The following is a 22,810-nucleotide window of genomic DNA, read 5'->3' as shown; positions in this document are numbered from 1 at the left end:
CGAGTGAACATCTGGGAAGAACGGAGGGGAGGCTGGCTGGACTATGGTGCCTTCCTCACCTTGGTGCCACTGTGTTATGTTGTGTCGTGGACTTTCAGTGTTTGTGCTTTTTTTAAAATTCTATTTTATTTTTAATATGTTTTATTATTTATCATTATTTATTTATTTTTATTTTTATTTTTATGATACTGCCTGTAAGGGAAATTCATTTCGTTGTCTCTAACTGAGACAATGACAATAAATTTGAATACATACAAAGAATACAATACAAATGGCCACTACACTGTTCCAGGTGCATATGACAACCCTTTTAACTGGACTCTTGACTTGAGCTGACCTCATGGAGACACTGATTTCTCTGGTTATTAACACCCCTGCCAGAGAACTCCTGTCAAATTATGTAACTACTTTGTATGTTTTAACAATAATGCCCCTCATTTTTCTAAACTTAAATGAATATAAGCCCAGTCTCTTTATCACAAGACAAACTTTTATCTTTGGCAAGACTTTATCTTGCACCAAACGTAATACCCTTTATACTATACACACTGTGGACGGCCTGATTGTAATCATGTATAGTCTTTTTGCTGACTGGATAGCACGCACCAAAACAAGCTTTTCACTGTACCTCGGTACATGTGACAATAATAAACTAAACCTGTTGTCCCAAGAATCAATATGGTGAATGTTTAAAGTAATTTTAGTTCTCTATTTATTCTCAAGGCTAGCAGGATGTGTTAAAGTAATCATTATTATGAAATAGATGGAAGGAAGATATAACTGAAAAAGAACACAGAAACTCACTGATGCTCATTACATGTTTATGCTAAGTTACAAAAGGTCTTGTCGAAAAACCAAAGTGCTGGATGGGTTCAGCTGGTCAGGCAGCATTTGTAGAGGGAAATGGACAGATGACATTTTGGGTTGGAACCCTTCTTCAGACTGATGGAGTAGAGGGGAGCAAGCTGGTAAAGAGAGGGGATGGGAAGAATTGGGGCAAAAACTGTAAAGTGATGTAGATGAGAAGGAATGATTGGAAGATGGGTGCAGATAGTAACATAGGCTGGAAGTGAAATAGGGACAAAAGGTGTGAGATAAGGAATGACGAGAAGTGAGAAGCCAGAGGGAAGGAGAGTGAGTGGGAGGGACAGGGTGTCGGGGAAAGAAGGGGCATAAAATGAAAAGAGTGGAGAGAGGTGGGAACTTCCAGGAATTTGAAGTTTTTGACTCTCCAATACTGTCCTGTCGATGAAGACAGGTTGTAGATCGTAGGCCTTCCTCTTCTAAAGTCAACAATCAGGTCCTTGGTTCCACTGACTTTGAGAGCAAGGTTGTTGTTCTGGCACCATTTGGTCAGGCGATCGATCTTCTTCCTGTACTCTGACTCTACATCATCCGTAATTCGTCCAACAATGGTGGTGCCTTTGGCGAATTGAAGATGGAGATGGAACTGTGTCTGGCTACACAGTCATGTGTATAGAGTGAGTAGAGGTCTGGCCACACAAACTGGAGATGGTCCTGTGCTGCAGGAAATTACAGTTTTCAAGCTCCCATTCCTTCTTCCCGATGGCAGGAGTGAAATGAGAGTGTGGCCAGGGTGGTAAGGGTGATGATGCTAGCTGCCTTTTTGAGGCAGCGACTTTGTAAATCTTTTCAATGGTGGGGAAGTCAGTACCTATGATGGACTGGGCAGTACAGTGCTCATCACTCATTGCAACCTTCTTTGTTCCTGGGCATTTGAGTTGCTGAACCAGACCGTGATGCAATCAGTTCAAAATGCTTTCTACTGTATAGACGTTCAAAAGAGTATTTGTCGACATGCAAAATCTCTTCAAACTTCAACTAAACACTGCTAACAACTTTCACTTAATTGCTGACTGGAAAATCCAGGCTGATGAACCCATTTCTTAAAACCCTCTGTATTTTTTCCCCAACAGGTCTCTAACTTTCTCATAGCACTAAAATGCCCGAAACCAAATTTTTGAATGACATTATTTGATTATGTTGCTAGTGCATTATCTCAACACTGGCAATTCATCATGGTTGACCAGATCAAAAATGTTGAGTTGACTACTTGCCATGACTGTTCTTGTTTAGCTCCATTTTTACTCGTTGGACTCCAACTTTAGTCTCTTAGGTTTTTCCCTCATAGTTATCTGAGTATTTTAGGAATTGGTTCTTCGTCTTTTGTCTTTTCCTCATCTGCAGGCTGAGCTTTCGTATGTTAATTTTCCACAACTCCACATGACTAGCAAGAACCCTTTTAAGATCTCATTCATGTTCAGCACTGTTTTGGATAAGCCATTTTTTTCAAATCAAACATTGATGAGACTAAATTAAACATGTTCTAATGTTTTCCCAATTGCGCTTTAATCTCTCTCATCAGTTACCCCCAAATATCCACATCAAATCCTATCACCACCATTCATCCTTGACCATCGTACTTTAGCATTCAAAATTAGATAAATGTGCTATGCCTGTAGTTTAGTTTGCAAGCTTTTAAGCATAGTAATATGTAAGTGCAGCAAATCAAAGTGTTGAAAGAGCTGCTTTAGCTTTAAAATCCTCCTTAACTGAACTTGCTTTTATTGCCATTTATGAGGTAAAGTTTCCTTCCTGAAATTGAAAGGAAATTTTTGAAAGACTATACTTTATTCCTGAAATGTTCAAATATGCAGTACAATGAAATGTTTCTGTTCACAGTGAAATAACATTGGCATGACACCAATTTTTCTTTAACGTAGATTCCATGAGCAATAAGTCCAAGAGTGTTCTTGTACTTGATGTGCAAGGGTGGGCGAGTCTTCACCTTTCCTTGCAGGCTTTTTGAGGCAGCTATACAAAGCTTAAGTGTGTTTCTCAGCTTGTATTTCTGGATCTTGGAATGGGGGAGTTCCCACTTTTTTTTTTTTTTTTTCTGTGGGCAGCTCCTTGCACTGGAAGACCAAAGTGCATCTTTCACAGAGCCAGACCCTATCAGATGGGGGGCAACGAGTGCCATTTGGTATGGGCCTCATGCCTGTCTGCTTCAAAGGGATCTTGATTTGGGGGCCTCTAAAATTGAGGGGCCTCTGCTTGATCTTGGTTTGGGGGCCTCTGAAATTGAAATTGGCCTGGGTTTCAGTTCATCTTTGAGAGGGCCTGCACAGAACTGACCATTTTTTCAGCAGACCAGGCAACATCTGTGAAGTGAAAAGAACTGATGATGTTTCTGGTCAGGATTACAGCATCTGCAAACATTGCGTCTGAAGAAGGGTCCCAACCCAAAGGTCACCTGTTCTTTTCCTACACATATGCTGCCTGGCCTACTGAGTTCCTCCAACAGTTTTTTTTGCTGTGGTAAGTACCCATCTTCTAGTCCTGCACAAAGTCAATTATATCCCTTCGCAATTGTCTTCCGGAAGAATAGCTCAATTGAATGTAGGATCAATGCAGCTTGCGTGGCACAAAAATCTTAATTAAATTCTGACGCATTTTAGTGATGGTTATTTACAATGCTCTATGCTGGAGAAGCCCAACCCCTCTTCCCCAAAGTAACTTGTACATTTCCTCCATCTTGACGGGTTTGGCATCAACAGCCAAAGATTTAGTAAATATGGTGACATGAGAGATTACAGATGCTGGAATTGAGCAAAAAACTAGGTGCTGGGGGAACTTGACGGGTCAGTTTGCATCTGTGGAAGGAATGAACAGCTGATGATTTGGGTTGCAATCCTCCTTCAGTCTGAAGTAGAGTCCTGACCCAAAATGTCCTGTCCTTTCCCTCCATAGATGTTGCCTGAACTGCTGAGTTCCTCCAACACTTTGCTTTTTTTTAATATAGTAAATGTTTTGGCCAGAGATTTTAAAAAACGTGTTTGGAATTCAAAAATTCCTGAGGCATTCCTCCTCTAAATCTTGTGCACTTGTTTTTTCTGCATCTTTTGTTTGGTTTCCAGGTGAGAGGAAGCTGCTCATATTACATTGCCCCTTTGTCACACTAATAATCTGACATCTTCATTAATTTAAGTATGATAATCTTAAAGCAATAAAAACAGATTTCTTTGTAAGGAAAAAAAGCAGCAGAAATTATCTAAGACTTATTATCTTGGGTTTAAAAAAAATATTGTCTATTTGAACGTAACTGAGATCCGAGTCACTTTAAGATGATCTCCGAAGCACCTTTTATATTTATAATGGTTATTTAAAATTTCAAGGAGGGTAGGGACATGACTATATGGGGAGAAACTTAGAACAAATAACAAACGTTGTTTTCGTAAATCCGTTTCTACTGTGATCAAGCTCCCTGTTCTGTCAGATGAGCTGGGTGGTCGGTCACTGGCTGTATTAACAACTCGGGTTTTGACAAACACAACTTTCCTGCTGCCCCTGTTTTTGGGTTTGTTTTGTAGGTTTGTCTGTCTCGCAGGAGACTACGAGAGGCATTTCCCTTATGGCAGTAGTTCCCATTGTAGCTTTAATTGACACAGGATGTTAAGTTGTGGTGGGAATGGAGCTTGTTTAAAGCCAATCTCAAGCCAGTGTATATTCTGTCATTGTCCTCCTGGATGAGAGGTTCCTTAATGAGCGAAGGAGCAATTAGGAACAAGTGTTGGTTCATGGTGGTTAATTCACTAAGCACTAATTGAATGGGAAATGAGGTGTCTTTGAAAATGAGTGCAGTGTGGCATGTCCTGTTAACTGTGTGTTTTGTACTGTGAAATTAAGTGCCTATTGGTGCTACTGTTTTTTATAAATGACTCAGTCTTAAACGTCTCCACGCATTGATATATTTTATCAAGCATTGTGTACAATGTAATTTGGTGTTTGAAGAAATTGTTTAATAAGCCACCGTTATCACTATTTTGATGTAATTCTTTAAATATCTTCACTGTAATATTTAAGTGCCATCTGCCACTACGTCTTGTACATTCTCATCCAATAGCTCTTTCAACTTTTCCTGCTACCTTCTGAATTTTAAAATTCTATTTCTGCAACACCATTGAAAAGACACGTTATTTTATATTGCATTCTTCTTGTGACCAAAATATATTGCTTCAAGCTTACTTGCATTATATGTTGTCTGCCTAGTTCACAGATTGTATCCTTTTATATTCTGTTGTATTCGTAAGCAGTGAAAGGCAGGGCCAATTCTGATTATGGGGAAACATAACTGTACTTTCCAGTCTGGAGAGAAAAAAAAAATCACTCACTACCTCTCTGCTATTATCCATCAGCAAATGTCATGAACACTACCACTGCCTATTTAATGAGGAGTTGAAGTCCAATGAGCCTGTCCCACTTATGCGATTTTTTTCAGCGACTTCCCAGCACCCGTCGTAGTCGTAGCAGGTCGTCGAAAATTTTCAACATGTTGAAAATCCAGCGGCGACCAGAACAAGGTACGACTCTTTGGGCGACTACTCACGACCATTCAGGCTTCACCCCGCGACATGTCGCCAGGGTGTCGCCTGTATGTTCGTGAGTAGTCTCCTCAGCCGCACAAAGAGTCTTAGTGTCCTTCAGGTCGCCGCTGAATTTTCAACATGTTGAAAAATTTCGCTGACCTGCAACGACCTATGACGGGTGCCGGCAGTCGCACACCAATGAAAAGATACAACTTACAGTGCCACAATACTATGTGGCCAGAACTAGAAGAGAGCAGATAACTGAAAATGTTGGAGCTGAAGGAGTTTAACGAGAAGTGGATACAGACAGCATAATTTTAGATGATCTCCATTTTGTGGAGAATAGACAATAGACAATAGGTGCAGGAGTAGGCCATTCGGCCCTTTGAGCCAGAACTGCCATTCAATGTGATCATGGCTGACCATCCCCAATCAGTACCCTGTTCCTGCCTTCTCCCCATATCCCCTGCCTCCGCTATTTTTAAGCCCTATCTAGCTCTCTCTTGAAAGCATCCAGAGAACCTGCCTCCACCGCCCTCTGAGGCAGAGAATTCCACAGACTCACCACTCTCTGAGAGAAGAAGTGTTTCCTCATCTCCATTCTAAATGGCTTATTCCTTATTCTTAAACTGTGGCCCCTGGTTCTGGACTCCCCCAACATCGGGAACATGTTTCCTGCCTCTTGCATGTCCAAACCCTTAACGATCTTATATGTTTCATTGAGATCCCCTCTCATCTTTCTAAACTCCAGAGTGTACAAGCCCAGCTGCTCCATTCTCTCAGCATATGACAGTCCCGCCATCCCGGGAATTAACCTTGTAATCCTACTCTGCACTCCCTCAATAGCAAGAATGTCCTTCCTCAAATTAGGGGACCAAAACGGCACACAATACTCCAGGTGTGGTCTCACTAGGGCTCTGTGCAACTGCAGAAGGACCTCTTTGTTCCTATATTCGATTCCTCTTGTTATAAAGGCCAACATGCCATTCGCTTTCTTCACTGCCTGCTGTACCTGCATGCTTATTTTCATAGACTGATTTACAAGGACCCCCAGGTCCCGTTGTACTTCCTCTTTTCCCAACTTGACACCAATAGGGACCTGGCGTGGGGGGACCGCCATGAAGGATAATAATAATGAATAATGGATGGGATTTATATAGCGCCTTTCTAATACTCAAGGCGCTTTACATCGCATTATTCATTCACTCCTCAGTCACACTCGGTGGTGGTAAGCTACTTCTGTAGCCACAGCTGCCCTGGGGCAGACTGACGGAAGCGTGGCTGCCATTCTGCGCCTACGGCCCCTCCGACCACCACCAATCACTCACACACATTCACACACATTCACACTCAGGCAAAGGTGGGTGAAGTGTCTTGCCCAAGGACACAACGACAGTATGCACTCCAAGCGGGATTCGAACCGGCCACCTTCCGGTCACCAGCCGAACACTTAGCCCATTGTGCCATCTGTCGTCCCAATGGGTCCCAAGGATGGTGGGAGAACATAGGGGGACCCGATGTGGGGGAGCACTCTAGTTTAGAAACCACTGCTCAGGGGATAAGCCTGCGTTCGTTTGTTTGTTTGTTCATTTACTCCGGTGAAGGCACTGTGCACACAGCAGCCAGCCAACAGTTGCTTGTCTTCTTTTTGTTTTCACTTTTAATTTCAAGTTTTTGCGTACCTTGTCTGTTGCGACTGTCGGCAGACCAATTTCTCTCCGGGGATGAATAAAGTTTTATCGTATCGTAGCATAAGTTGATGAATAATAGTTGGTTATTATTGGTGCAGTGACTGATGGTTTGCACAGACTTGCACAATTGTTCCATATGTCATTGCTGAAGTGGGATGGGAAGCAAATGTATGCGTATACTGAGGTTTTATTCCCCATTGGCAGCTGCTGATTGTATGCAGTTACAGACCTTGAGTATAAGTGAATACATGTCCTGTGATAAGTGAGTTGGAGAGAGCAGAATGGATTCACAAGAAATCATGACAATTCATAATGACATAGCTGCCAACAAAGGGTCATAAGTTAAACCTCTGCACCATACATAGTTACCCAATACCCAAGCTGAGCAGGTGTTTAAGAGCAACATGGTTCATGGCAAATATTGCATTTCTTGCAAACTGGGAAAGGGGAGGGGATGGAGACAGAGGGAAAGCAAGGGCTATTTGAAGTTAGGCTCCTGGCTGGACGAACAATTGCATAGAAATTGCTTAAATTTAAAGTTAAACCACCAAAGAAAAGACTTGCAAACTATTTTTAAGAACTGATGCAATCTAGACAAGGCTTTAGGCTACTTTAATGTTGTTGTTTGAGTCTGAACTGCTCTCATGATCTACTTCACCTTTGAGATGACACTCAGCCCACAGCACCAAGATCATTTAGTTCAACTTTTTTAATATCATCCATTTCTGCTCTAACCCTTAAATTGTTCCTTTTGCTACAATCAATTTTTGCTGTGCCAGTTATCCTAGCCGTTCTCCCACCGCTACTCGACATAGGTTTGTGCTTACATAAAACTCTACCCTGTTTTAATTGGCTTCAAGTTTCACTATACTTAAACCCCTCACATTATCTAATTCGCAATTAAATGTGTGGATGAGGACGCTCACTCTGATGGCAAATCATTTTTAAGATTGCTCCTCTTATTCTCAGCTTTCTTCTTTACCACCCTATCCTGCCAGAAACATCCTTTGTTTTCTGTGGTTCTCCATTTGTGGCCTCTAATGATTTCTTTTTAGATCCTACCCAAGTGGTTCACCAGCAGCTTCACCTGCCATGGCTCAAAGCTCTTGAATTTTCTTCCATTGAAACTCCTCTCCTGCTTGAAAATGCTCCTTAGATTTTACTTTATGACTAACCTATCAGTTTTCTGTTCTTTAATCTCTTTCTCTGCTTAACATCAAAAGTGATTGAAGTTTGAATTCTGGAAACCGTCACTGTCAGCCAACATCCATGGATGAATGGAGTAGACCAATATCAGCATTCCTGGAAGGGATGTGAAATCGATGTAAATAAAATAAAAAAACTGCAGATCTTTTGTGTGGTAATGTTGCTGTTATGTATAATGGGATATTCCATTATATGTACTATGAGCAATGACTACTGGTATTTATAAAGTGTGGAATGCAACCCACTTCATCTCTGAAAATTTAGTTTTTGAATATTATAAAATTGATGTATGCACGAGTGGTTAAAGATTAATTGATGAAACCTTTAAGCTGTCATAGTTCAGATGCAATATTGATTAGATGACACAGTAAGCTGCTTAAATAGGAGTGACTTTTTTCTGTCCTTCGACCTGAATTTGAGAATAAGCTGTCAAGGTAGTGAGGAGTGTTCATTCTCAGGTTCATAGTGCTACCCACTAATTTTGGACAAACCCTTAAATAGCGAAAAGGTCAATGACTTGAATATGAACTTCGATTTCTCTCTCCACAGATGCTAACTGACCAGCTACATATTTTCTGTTTGGATTGGGAGAGTTGGCTAATAAATAATATTTTTATTTTTCCAGTGTGCTCATTACAGGCGCTAATTCACTTCACCAAGGAGCCCTATTCCCAGGATGCTTTGCACGGGCGCAGTGCAATTCTTCGCTGTGAAGTTCAAATTCCAACAAATATAGTGTTTGAGTGGCTCCTAAATGGCAAGCCTGTAAGGACGTCTGAGAGGCGCTTCATTGAAGGCAGCAATCTACAGTTCACAGCAGTAGATCGGAGGGAGGATAGTGGTGACTTTCAGTGCATCGCTCAGAATACAGTCACTAGCGAGGAGGCTCAAACGGCAGTGGCATCTTTCAATATCAAATGTGAGTACCACTACTTTCTGAATAGAAAAGTCCCATGCCATAATGGGCTCCAAGTTCACCTACAGAGCTGCCAAGGATCAGAACAGCAGCTTCAGATATATAAAACTTGGATGATCTTGGATGTGTGTGTGGATGTTTGTGCATGTATGTGGATGTTTGTGTGCGTGTGTGTGTATAATCACATCTTCTCGAAAAAAGCGGCGTGTTAACGATAAAATGTTCACATATTCCGGTAGAGATTTGTCATCAACTCTGAAATCGTCTTATCTGAAAAAGTCATGCATTATTTCTCGAGTTATTAATCAAAATATTCACAAATCTGAAATAACTTTGAATCTAAACGAGATGGTCTCGCTGATGTAGTCACAATGGGTCTGCTGCGTGTGGCATGTGCTGTGTTTCACGCGCTGCGAGTGACGTCACCCCCCCCTCCCCCCCCCCCCCGACTCGCAGTGCTTTGGTCGCCGCCAGCCCCTCTGCGTCCGCCTCGCCCGCCAAGTTCAAGTCTGCCCTCTCACTCTCTCTGCCCCCTCCCCCTCTCTTTGCCCTCTCTCTCCCCACTCTCTTCCCTCTCTCACCCCTTTCTCCCCCCTCTCTCTTCCCCACCTCTCTCCCCCCTCTTTCCCCCACTCTCCCCTCCCCCTCTATCTCACCTCCCCTCTCTCCCCATCTCTCTCTCCCCATCTCTCTCTCCCCATCTCTCTCTCTCCCCATCTCTCTCGACCCCTCTGTCTCCTCCCTTTCTCTTTGTCTCTGCCCCTCTCTCTCTCTCTGCCCCTCCCTCTCTCTCTGCCCCTCCCTCTCTCTCTGCCCCTCTCTCTGCCCCTCTCTCTCTGTCTCTGTCCCCTCTCTCTCTCTCTGGCCCCTCTCTCTCTCTGCCCTCTCTCTCTCTACCCTCCTCCCTCTCCCTATCTAGATGCACCTGCAGGTTGGAGCCTATGCATGAGTAGATAGGGCAGGGATGGGGTAAAAGGAGCGAATGAATAATATTAATATAATATCAAGGGGGGTGGTTAGTGTGTGTGTGACGCCACAGGATCCCCCCCCCCCCCCACCCCCAACGCAACCGCGCGTTGTGGGCACGGGACCCAATGAGTCCCACTTGGTCTAGTATAATACTAAAACACTCTCTTCATCTTCTTTGTGGCTGTCTGTGTCAATCTGGTTAGTTTTCCTATTTCGCTACGTCACAGCCTTCCCATTTTCACACATCCTAATCACATTTTTCCCCTCGACGCGATAAACATCTTCCCGACGCATTCCAACTCATATTTCCGAAGTTTTTAAAGTTTTAATCGTGTAAAGTTTTAAAAACAGACCAAACTCACCCATTTTCCGACCGAATGACGTCACAATGCACTCTCCAGCGCTCCAACGTCACTTTCCAGATTTTCTAAAAACTCTGGGAGGGAGCGGCACTACAGCGCTCCAACGAGAGTTCGCAAAGCAGGACAGGCCACTCCTGCCTAGTTACGTCACAATGGACTCGCAAGGCAGGGCGGGACACTCCGGGAGGGAGGGGTACTCCAGCGCCGGCGCCCAAGGACCTGATGACCGAGACCCAACGCCCGGTGGGGAAGGTGGTGTTGCAGCTGGAGTGAGGGCCGAGCCCGGGGCTTGGGATGGGGCAGTGACTGGGGCCGAAAAAGAAGCCACCGCTAGAATCAATGAAAGCCTTGGTCTGGGTTCAGGGATGAGCCCGGAGATGAAGTCGGGGCCTCCACTGGAGCCCAGGCGGGGGCCGAGCTGACGGCTGGAGTCTACAGCCAGGGCCAGGCCGTATATGAGAAACAGGCCGAGTTCCAGGCCCTGGCGCTGCTCTACGACCTGGGTAGGTCCTGGGGCAGGGAATGGGAGTGAGGGGAGGAGGATGAGGGAAAAGAGGAGGAGTGAGATGGGGCGGGGAGTGAGGTGGTAGAGGGAGATGGGGGGGGGGGGGTGGGGTGTGTGGAGGAGGGAGATGGGGAGGGGTGGAGGAGGGAGATGCCCACTCCCTATCTACCCTCCCACCCTCTCTACCCTCCTCCCTCTCTACCTCCTTTCCCCTCTTTCTCCCTCTCTACCTCCTCCTCTCCCTCTCTACCCCCCTCCTCTCCCTCTCTACCTTCTTCCTTCTCTCTCTCTACCCCTCCCTCTCTACTCCCCCTCCCTCTTTACCCCCCTCCATCTCAACCCCCTCCCTCTCCATCCCCTCCCTCTCCACCCCCTCCCTCTCCATCCCCTCCCTCTCCACCCCCTCCCTCTCCACCCCCTCCCTCTACACCCCCTCCCCCTCTACCCCCCTCCCTCTCTACCACCCTTCCCTCTCAACCCTCCCCCCCTCCCTCTCCAGGGATTGAAGAGGGAGGATGAAGAGGAGGTGGAGGGAGTGCCTATTTCAGTGCTGTACAATTCTTATTCTATGATTTGGTTGTCACTGCCAAGACTAGCACTTATTATCTCTCCTTGAGAGGTGGTGATGAGGTATCAATTCGGTATATCCTCAAGCTCTTTGGCCCCAGGTAAAACAAACCCAGACATATCTGTTCTTTCCCCATATGTGAAACGCTTCATCCTATGCATAATTTTGGTGAATTACCTCTGCACCCTCTCCAGTGCAATCACAGTTGCCTTGTAGTCTAGCGATCAGAACTGCACACAGTACTCGAGCCATACATTTGTTTATATCGATGTACCATTACCTCCCTGTTTTTGTATTCTTGCTGGCTAATGCTTTTTTAATTACCTCTGCTTCATGTATCCTTGGACTTGCACACTTCTGTTCCCAAACATTCCCTCTGGTTATACCATTCATTGTGTATGTCCTAACCTTGCTCATCCTTCCAAAGTGTATCACATCACACTTAACTGGAATAAATTCTGTCTGGCATTGCTCAGCTTGACTTATCAATTCATCATTATGATCCTGTTGACACACTGTATCCCTCCGTGATAACAACACCACCAATGTTTGTCATTTAGAAGTTGATCATAACTTCTACACTGACATCTAAATATTTTCTGTACACAACTAACAATAATGATCCCAGCATTGATCCCTGTGGTAGACTTCTAGTTACAGGTTTCCAATCACAAAAGCAACCCTTCACCTCATCAGCCTCACCCTTTTATTACCAAAACAATTTTGCTAACCTGCTACAGTTCACATGGCTTCCAACCCTTTCCATGAGCGACCTTGTCAGAGGCCTTATTGAAGTCTGTGCAGGCTACATCAATCACACTGGCATCAATATGTTTTGGCCAGTTAGGATCTCCACATAACAAAAACGAGGCTTTAATCTATTCTTTTCCAAATGTAAATTAACCTGATTTGCCAGAAGATTTCCCAATAACTTCACTGCCCATGACATCACACTCACTGGCATCTAATTACCTGGCTGATTCCTGCTGCCATTCTTGAATATCTCCTCATTTTGTGCAGGGTTGGAATGCTGTCGGGGTGGAGGCACTTCGCCATTTTGCGCCAGCTTCCAGCATCTACAGTCTGTTTCTTTATTTGGCATTTCTGGATGAATATGGTTGTGAATACTCCAGCCTTTTCTCCGGCAGCCTTGCATTGCTAAGGATGTGCATGCACATGGAGTCTCTTTCTCCCTTGAGCAGTTTAATTGTCCACCGTCATCCTCAACTAGATGTATTAGGATTGAAGGTTCAAACTGATCAGCTGGTTGTCAGATTATTTAGTTCAGCCTATTGCAAGCTTATTTTGCTGTTGATCATGCATGCAAGTCCGGTATTGTGGTCAACTAGGCTGACACTTTATCATTTCTTGGTCTGCCTTTTGCAGTTTCAGCATGCTCTTCTGCACTCATTGAACCAGTGTTGATCTGCTGACTTGATAATGAATGAGTGAAGCCCATGAGGTGAAAGGGTTGTGATGGTATAGATTTGTCGATGGTTCATAGCACCTCCTGCATGCCCAGATATCAAAATATTGTGAATCTTATCCTATATACTCAATTTGTAGTGTTAGGTGGGGAAGGCGTGGGGGCTTGGAGGATGTCTGCTTTTAAGTGGTCACTGCTATGTTCTCTAAAACAAATGTTATCTTGTTTATTACAGGGATAGAGACTGGAGGAGTGGTTTTGAAAGATCCACACAGTGTGTCTGAAATACAAACTTCAGCTCCGATCTCGCTGCAGTGTCACATTAATGGACACCCCCGGTATGCTGCTCATTGCTTTACTGAATTACTCCAGCATTTGTAAAAATTAGATGGTTTCAACAGTTTATTTGTGATGCAAGGCTGTATTCAGTAAGGGACAGCCTTATAAAGTCAGTTAGCCATAGTGAAGAGTCACTTTTAGATAAAAAAAGAATGTACTGAGATAAATTATTTTAACAATCAAAACATTTCCCAAGTGAATAACCTCTGCATTTAACCACCATATAAACACTGGTTGATGGTATTATCTCTTTTGAGATCCATGATGATCTCGGCTTGCATGTCACATAATGCTTGTCATGTAGCAGCTGAAGATTTTTCAATTTCATCTTATTATTAATTCATGACAGCAATATTGTACCATAAGTTAAATGCCACTCATTTGCAGCGCCTTTGGCCTAATGGTATGAGTAAGATTTATTTTGATTGTATTGACCAACTTTAGTTTTGTCAATTCTGTGGGTGCAATTGTTGGTATGAAACTAGAACATTTGCTTTGAGAATAATCAAAATTGCAAAATGACAATATTTTTTGTATGTTTAACTATAACTTGAGACTTTTTACAGTCTAAAAACTCATCTAGCTCGATCTGAAGTCAAAAGTTTAATGCAAACTAGTGCCTAGGGCGGCACAATGGCATAGCGATACAGTTGCTGCCTTACAGCACCAGAGACCCAGGTTCAATCCTGACTACGGTTGCGGTCTGTATGGAGGTTGTACGTTCTCCCTGTGATCGCATGAATTTGGTTTCCTCCCACACTCCCAAGATGTACTAGTTTGTAGGTTAATTGGCTTCGGTAAAATTGTAAATTGTCCCTAGTGTCTAGGATAATGCTAGTATATGGAGCGATTGTTAGTTGACGTCAATGGGCCGAAGGGCCTGTTTCTGCGCTGTAACTCTAAAGTTTAAAGTAAAGTTAACACTCTACCCTCTACATCAATGAAATACGAGATAACCTTCCAGTATGTCCATTGCAAATCACAAATGGTTCCACAAGTTTAAAGTGCAGCAAATATTCAAATCCTTTCAGGATTGATTTGAATGTAATTTCTTAAAAAAAATTATCAGGACTTTCTTTTGTTGGTGAATACTTGCAGTTTATGCTCACTGGCTCGCCTAAGTGGATTGGGCTAATAGCCAAACAGGATACCAGTACCTAAATCCTCCCTCCTTGTCAGCAAACATCCCACAAAGCAGGAACAGATTGAAATTTGAGATTGGATACAATGAACTGGATACTTGGAGGTCAAAGGCATACTGAAGTATGTGATACTCTACCAGCTCTGGCATGGAAACATCATATAATCCAGAGCTAGACACAAAAAGCTGGAGTAACTCAGCAGGACAGGCAGCATCTCTGGAGAGAAGGAATGGGTGATGTTTCAGGTCGAGACCCTTCTTCAGAATGAAGAAGGGTCTCGACCCAAAACGTCACCCATTCCTTCTCTTCAGACCGAAGAAAGGTCTCGACCCAAAACGTCACCCATTCCTTCTCTCCAGAGATGCTGCCTGTCCCGCTGAGGCCCTCCAGCTTTTTGTGTCTATCTTCAGTTTAAACCAACATCTGCAGTTCCTTCTCACACATATAATCCAGAGCTTTGGACTAATGATCTGGACAGAACAAGTTGAATCTCTTCTTGTGTAGGAAGGAACTGCAGATGCTGGTTTAAACCGAAGATAGACATAAAAAGCTGGAGTAACTCAGCGGGACAGGCAGCATCTCTGGAGAGAAGGAATGTGTGACATTTCGAACCCAAAACATCACCCATTCCTTCTCTCCAGAGATGCTGCCTGTCTCGTTGAGTTACTCCAGCTTTCTGAATCTCTTCTTGACAGCTGAGGAACTTAAATGCAGCCAATTACGTCATAAGTGAATAAAATCTGATTTTTGTATAACAAACTACCAGTTTGTTATACAAATAACCTCCGGATCACATGATTTTAGAGCGAAAAAGCAACCATTGTTAGCCATTATAGCAAACGTTCAAATCCAGGCCACCATCACTAATTCCAACTCAAAATCTCAAATTACTTCATCAAAATAAGACGTACGGACCCCTTGCACCAGCTGTGGCATCAGATTAGAACACAACAAAAGCATTCTCAGCACAATTGATCTTGAAATGTCTATTAAGTTAAATTATATTTTTGGTTTCTGACAAGTTTTATGTCCAATGTATATTTGCGAATGTACATTGTAGTCCAGCTGCACATTTACCATGTAGCAATCTTCATTTTCCTAGCCGGGCAGTTGGTGTCAATATTTCAATTACCACACATTTAAGCTGAGGAAACCTGTTATACAGTTATATATTTGTAACCTGGAGCTGAGAAGAATTATGACGAACCTCCCTATTCAATTGAACGGCATTAATTGTAACTGTTTGATCATGCTTTAATATAGCAACGATTCCAAGTTGCCACACTGACATAACTCCATCGGAAATAGTAGAGATAGTTTAAAGTAGCTGGAGTAGAACCTGAGATAAAACAGGAATTGCAAAGGTGACTTTGTTCTAAAAGAGTTAGCGGTGAAACAGAAGGAAAAAATGCGAAAAAGTGGTTCCTTGAGTCTGCCCTATTATTTAACAATAACATGATCTGATTTGTCGTCTCAACTCTGCATTCCAGTCTACCATGGTAAACTTATTCACCCACTTGCATACCAAGAATTTATTTAACTATACCGTAGACAGCCATTTTTTATATCTACATACTTTCATCTTTCTTTGATGTTTGAATAAAAATTAATACATGCCATTTAAAAAAAAACTAAGCACAAGAAATTAGTCTTGTAGTACCCGACTGGTAAACAGGCTAGGAGTCATAAAATTACCCCTCAACAGTATTCTTCTTTTCAGGGCCAACTTTGGATTTAATCTGCCATGCTCCTGGGTTCTTGGCCGTTTACTTGCATGACGAACCTGCCCTGTGGGATTTGTCAAAAGCTTTGATTAAAATCCCCTGTACACTACATCAGACTCACCCCACTAGGTAGAAACAATATTATATTTGTGGTTTGTGCACAAGCACACTGACTGTATGAGTTGTCAATGGTGCAACTTGAGCAGAGAATAGAATTGAACGAAGCACAGGATGGAACCATGGGTCATTCTCGCAGGCAGGACTGCAGGAGAAGCCATTGAAGACAAGTATAGAACACAATATGATAGGAAAAAAGACACAATGAAGAACAAACTAGTTAACTGAGCTGAGCATGTTGAGAAATCGAGATATTGGATATTATGCACTTTGCCCTTTGATCAAAGTTGGCAATATCTTCCGTAATGAGTAAAATGGGTAGAGGAAATGGTTGGAGAAGGCCAACAGGTTGAACCTAAATATTGTGATGGGATTATTTCTCACACTGAGCTAGGTAAAGCTTTGCGCCTTCAGTTGGATTGGATCAGTAAAACTATTCTCAGAATATTAAGTTTCACGTCATAAAATTAGATTAAAAAATTAACTACAGAAAAGTAAAATAGACTCTGTTGATTATAGAGTAAAAGGAGTACAAGTTCAAACTGGTAAGCCAAATTTAGGAGTATAGCCAAAGAGTTCCTTGCAGAGTGATTAACATATAGAATCCGCCTCCATGTAAAGTAACACCCAGCCATTGTTGGGGAAGAAAAAACAGTTTGTTGCTTTGTTGAGTAACTCAGGAGCGAGTGAGGCATCAAAATAATGACAGGTTTTGGTGCAGTAAATAGAAAGAGGTCATTGGCCGAGGAACAGCTTCTCAGTCATCAAGTACAAAAACAGGCACCGGCCCACTAGGTCCATGTCAACTCAAGTAATTAACAGTATTCAACCTGTTTGCCAACACTTTATTTTCGCCTTCCATCACAGTGAGGAATGTGGAGGAGTCACTGTGGTGGATGTTTATGTTAAAATGTATTTTGTGTGTTCCGTTGCTTTTTATTTGTATGACTGAGTTGGCAAGTTAAATTCCTCGTATGTTGCAAAACATACTTGGCTAATAAAGTATCATTGTGATTATGGGGATTGTGATAATCTGTGAACATGTATGCCTTAATGATTTAAGTGTTTGGCTCAAAGCTAAAATATAATGAGTACCTGCCCACACCAGTTCCTTGTGTAGTGAAGAGTACCTGCTTCCACCCTCCTTTGGGAAGTGCGTGCAGATTCCAATCACCCGCTTGATGAAAATGTTATTCTTTGGTTCCCCTATAGATCTCTCTTTACCCTATATCTAAGCCTTCTCATTTTAGCTACCCCTGCAAGGGTGAAAATTTAATATATTCACCCTTTCGGTGCATTTCATAACTTACAATACCGCTATCGGGCCCCCCCTTAGCCTCTTCCCCTCCATGAAATCTACCCAATCCCATAACTGAAACACTCTATCCCAGGCAACATCCTGTGCTGGGTACATTTCCTGTGCACCCTCTCCAATGCAATCATGTGACAACCATAAATGCACAGTGTTCTATCTGTTGTATAAGCAATGTTTTATAAAGTTATACCATAACCTTCCTGCCCTTGTATTCAATTCTCTGGCTAATGAGTGCTTATATCCCACATGTGTTCTGCACCACACTGTAGACCTGTGCTGCCATCTTTAGATTCTTGGGCTCGTGCGCCATGGACCCCTGTTCCTCAAGACTCCATGGAGCCCCACCATTCACTATCTCTGGCCTAACATTATTGGTCCCTCCATCGTGCACTGACTTGCACTTATCAGGATTAAGTTCCATCTGACATTGTTCTGGCCATTTTACAAAATCCTTCTCACTATCAAGTGCAGCACCAACTTGGGGCCTTGTGGAACCGTGTCAAGGACCTTTGTGAACTCCTTGTAATTCATTTTTCATCTACAACTAATTAGTTATAGAATGGAGAGAAAGAGTTATGGGTGCAGATTGATTTGAGAATTTTTCAAGAAATTGGATCAATACTCAAAGGTAATCAAAATCTCCGGGAAGAGCAGGAGACTGGGACTGACTGGATTGCCTCACCACAAGTGAATACAAACTCTGGTCCAAATGACTGCATCTGTGCCATAAAAATTCCAACTGTAGTTATTCTAAATATTATTATGGCCTCAGATTGGTAGTAGTTCCTAAACCGACATTTCATTTTTACATGGTGGTTCACAGTGACAGTAGGGAATGTATGGTGTCACTAACTCTTGATATCAAGTATCCGGCTTCCTCTACAAGTTCCAGGCGACTCAATCTTCAAAAACAAATATGTAATTGCCTACTATCAAGAAAAATCTCCTTCATAGTGTTTATCTTAAATGCATTTCTTTTCTGCAGTTGGCGTGTTACTTTGTTGATTATTTATTTAAACCAACTGAAATAGTTCAGGAGCATGTTGTAACATGATATTTTTCTAGGATCATTCCGATCCAAATCTTGTTTTTCATATATTCCTTGTCTTGTTTTATTCCTCCCCACATTTTAGTCCAAGCTGGCAGTGGTTCAGAGATGGCATTCATTTAACAGATACCAATCATTATACATTTAACACCAGAGAGCACAGTTTGACCATAAAAAGTGCTAGTCCTGATGATAATGGTGTCTACTACTGCTGTGCAAAGAACGCAGTTGGAAATGTTTGCAGCAATGATAACTTCACACTAATGATAATTGGTAAGTAGTGAACCTTGAATATGCTAGTCCAGATAACTGCTGTGAATCGGTTTTAGTTGCAGGATATGTTATTAATATCTATATATAAACTGATAAACACCAATAGTTTTCACCATTATGTTGAAAATAATAAGAGCTTTGGTTAATAAGGTTAATAAGATAATTAAATAAGGCAAATCAAATGGTTGATTAATTTGCAGAGACAATGGGATAAATCTTCACGGAAAACCAATTTGAGGTACGGTAGTGAAAAAGCAGCTAAATACCAGTGTCTTGGATAAATGGTGGAATTTAAACTGTTAACAATGTGGAATTTGGAACAACAAAAACTAGTCTTAATAAAGATGACCACAGAAACCATTAAATAGTTGAAATAAATCTGGTTTACTCTTGTCCTTCATAGGAGGATATCTGTGAGAATGTCATCTTTATCCAGTTTGTCCAATATGTCACTCCACAAGGTATCCTAGTATGTCACCAGACTATTTTTTAGTCAATTAGATATTCTGAAAATCTGGGGCTTCGTAATCAGCTTTCTTTATGCCAGGTTATTTTTCCAGGTTTTCAAAACTGAATTCCGTGTTGGGTAAAATTTGAGCATGTTTTATGTATTCTCTCTCCAGCCCTCTATATTAGTTTAGTTACCAAAACACTGCACTATCATACCCTTTGTGAGCCTATTAGTTTCTCCCGCTGTAGTCCTGAAGAGGTCTGCTTAGAAATTCCCCATCTTGCCACCCCCTCCATTTTAGTTGACCTGTTGGCTCAATATCCACTTATGTCCCTTACATTTTGTTGAAGTATCTTGGAACTCAGTTTCTACATAAGCAGACTCACCACAAAGTACTATTGCTAAAGCTATTTCATGAAAAAAGCCAAAAGGGATATAATTCAAATGGACTCTTTGTGTCTCCCATTATGCCTGTAACAAATATAACTTGTTTCCCTCTGAGTCACTGAAATTAAGTCAGACTTTGTTGTGTATGAACTGTGAGCAACCATTGTTTCATAATATAGGCAAAATAGATGGCTTGGGGACTGTTACCTGGATATTGTATGTTCTAACCATCTTCTGGGAAAAGTCATAATTATAGAGCACAGAAACATGAACTTGTTCAATGTACTTTAAACATTATTATTGTATCCGCTCCCTGCCACTCCTTCTGGCAGCTCATTCCATATATCTACCACGTTCTGTATGCAAACTTTGCCCCTTGGGGCCCCTTTAAATCTATCCTCACTTTAAACCAGTGTCTTGTTTTCTTCTCCCCTGCCCATATGACCATCCATCCGCTCCTCGTGATTTTATAAATCTCTATAAAGTTACTCTTCAGCCGCCCACACTTGAGGGAATGTGTAGGAAAGAACTGCAGACGCTGGTTTAAATCGAAGATAGACACAAAATGCTGGAGTAACTCAGTGAGGCAGCGTCTCTGGAGAGAAGGAATGGGTGACATTTCGGGGCAAGACCCTTCTTCAGACTGATGTCAGGGGAGTGTAAGCTGAACTATCGTCAGAGAGAGGAGGAGAACTTCTTCAAAGTAGACATACCTTGAGGAGATTTCGCGGTGGAGCAGACATAAAGTGTAGGAAAGAACTGCAGATGCTGGTTTAAATCGAAGATAGACACAGACTGCTGGAGTAACTCAGCGGGACAGGCAGCATCTCTGGAGAGGTATTGGGTGACGTTTTGGAACTTCTTCAGACTGATGTCAGGGAAGTGTCTCAGCCTATGCAGTGCATCCAGTTAATCCTTATAACACAAGTCCACTCGTTATGGCAATATTCTTGTGAATCTTTTCTGTGCCCTGTCTAGCTGAATCGCATCCTTCCTCTTGTGTGTTGACCAAAGCTGTACATGATATTCCAGGTGTGCTTTCACCAATATCGTGTCCCGACTCTTGTACTCTATGCCCCATCTGATGAAGGCAAACATCCCAAATGTCTTCCCAAATTTGTGTATCTGTATCACTTGGTCTCTCAGTTTTACAATGCTCTACAGGGCCCTGTCATTCACTGCGCATTATTTGGCTTGATTTAACTTCCAAAATACAACACGTTGCACTTTTCACAGCTGCCTTTTCTTTCCCAGTTAATCTAGATCAACTTGTAATCTTAAAGCAACCTTATTCACTGTCCAGCATACCACCAATTTTGATGTTGTGAGCAAACTTACTAATCTTATCACCGACAACCGCATCCCGATCGTTAGTACGTATGACAAACAACATGAGACTTGGCACCAAATCCTGCAGCACATCACGAGTCACAGGACTCCAATCTGAAAGACATCCCTCTAAAACCTCCCTCTCATTCCATCTACAAAGCAAATTTTGTATCTAATTGACCAGCTCGTCATGGATCCCATGTGATATCACCTTCCGGACCAACCTAACCATATGATATATTGTCAAAAACCTTGTTAAAGTCCATGCAGACAATATCTTCTGCCTTGTTCTCGTCAATCTTCTTGGTCACCTCTTCAAAAAAACTCATTCAAATTCGCAGACGTGATTTTCCACGCACAAAGCCATGCTGACTATCCCTTCTTAGTCCTTGTCTTTTCAAAAGTTACAATAATACGCATAATAATTTAGGAGACTAACTTATGTTTGTGACCTTATATGATTGAGATAGCTTAAGTTGTGATGCATACCTGTATTGACCCTTTCACGATTGTTAGATCTAGATCATGTCACCTTACAGCCTTTTCAAACGATAAGTTTATGCACCCTTTTACTGAAGTTTAATTCTTGGTTCTAATTCAATTTCACCCTTCCTACAGCCCATTGAGCCTCTGCTGGTTCTCAGACATACTGTCCATCAGTGTATATTCTGTCCCTTGTGATGGAGGGATCAAGAAAAGGGGGGGGGGGGGGAGGTTTCAGAGATGGTCCAAGTGTATTTGAGGGCAGAGTGGAAGTCAGTGGTGAAGTTAATGAAATCAACGAGTTCTGCACGGATGCAGGTAACAGGGGCTGGGGCTCATGTAACCCATGGCTACACCTGTAACTTGGAGAAAGTGAGAGGAGTCGAGGAGGAGTTGATGGTGAGCACAAGTTCCACCAGGAGGAGGAAAGTGTTAGTGCAGTTAAATTGAATGGGTCTCTGTTCAAGGAGGAACCAGAGGGTTTTGTGACCCTTGAGTCTAAAGAAGGGTCTTGGCCCAAAACATCGTCTATTCTTTTACTCCAGAGATGCTGCCTGACCCGCTAACTTTCACCTTTCCTGCTAAGTATTCAAGAGGTTAGGGGTTACTTAGCTGTGATAATTCTGAAATTGAAAATCAACAGAGGCTAGGTTTTAAGTACAGGCAGAAAGATTCTTGCTTATCAAGAATTTATTTATCTGCCTTAAAAATATTAAAATAATCTACTTTGAGGGAGAAAGTTGCAAGTCCTTATAGCCCTGTCCCACGGTGCAAGTTCATTCCAAGAGCTCTCCCGAGTTTCAAAAAAATCAAACTCGTAAGCATAGAGAATGAACGTAGCGGGTACGTCGGATCTCGGGGACGTTTCTTAGCGCTAACGGCAGGTACTCTGGAAGACTCGTGAGGATTTCTCAACATGATGAAAAATGTCCACGAGAGCCCCGAGTACCGACGAGTGGCCAATACCGTAAATCTCCGAGTTCGAATCAGGGCAAACTCGGGAGAACTCGTGGAATGAACTCGTAGGGTGGGGCAGGGGTTTTACAGGTATCTTCACTAAGTTTAGATTCATCTTCCCATTAAATCGGAAACCTTTATTTTTAAACAGTGTCCCCCTTTTCTAGATTTTTGAAAGGAAATATCCTCTCGATTCTACCCGCTCCCTAATTTAT

The 22,810-nt window shown here is 42.4% G+C and overlaps 1 protein-coding gene across 1 annotated transcript in view; it reads left to right on the top strand.

The window, feature by feature from the left end:
• Nucleotides 1-22,810, top strand: part of ptk7 (protein tyrosine kinase 7 (inactive)) — a 153,453-nt gene that overhangs the window by 70,846 nt on the left and 59,797 nt on the right. Inside the window, exons 2-4 of the mRNA XM_033020727.1 lie at nt 8,910-9,203; nt 13,266-13,368; nt 18,801-18,988. Coding sequence (XP_032876618.1) covers nt 8,910-9,203; nt 13,266-13,368; nt 18,801-18,988 — 585 coding nt within the window. The remainder of the gene's footprint in view (nt 1-8,909; nt 9,204-13,265; nt 13,369-18,800; nt 18,989-22,810) is intronic.

This window comes from Amblyraja radiata, chromosome 5, assembly GCF_010909765.2.
Source record: "Amblyraja radiata isolate CabotCenter1 chromosome 5, sAmbRad1.1.pri, whole genome shotgun sequence".
Classification (NCBI taxonomy): Eukaryota; Metazoa; Chordata; class Chondrichthyes; order Rajiformes; family Rajidae; genus Amblyraja; species Amblyraja radiata.
This window is presented reverse-complemented; position numbering and strand designations above follow the sequence as displayed.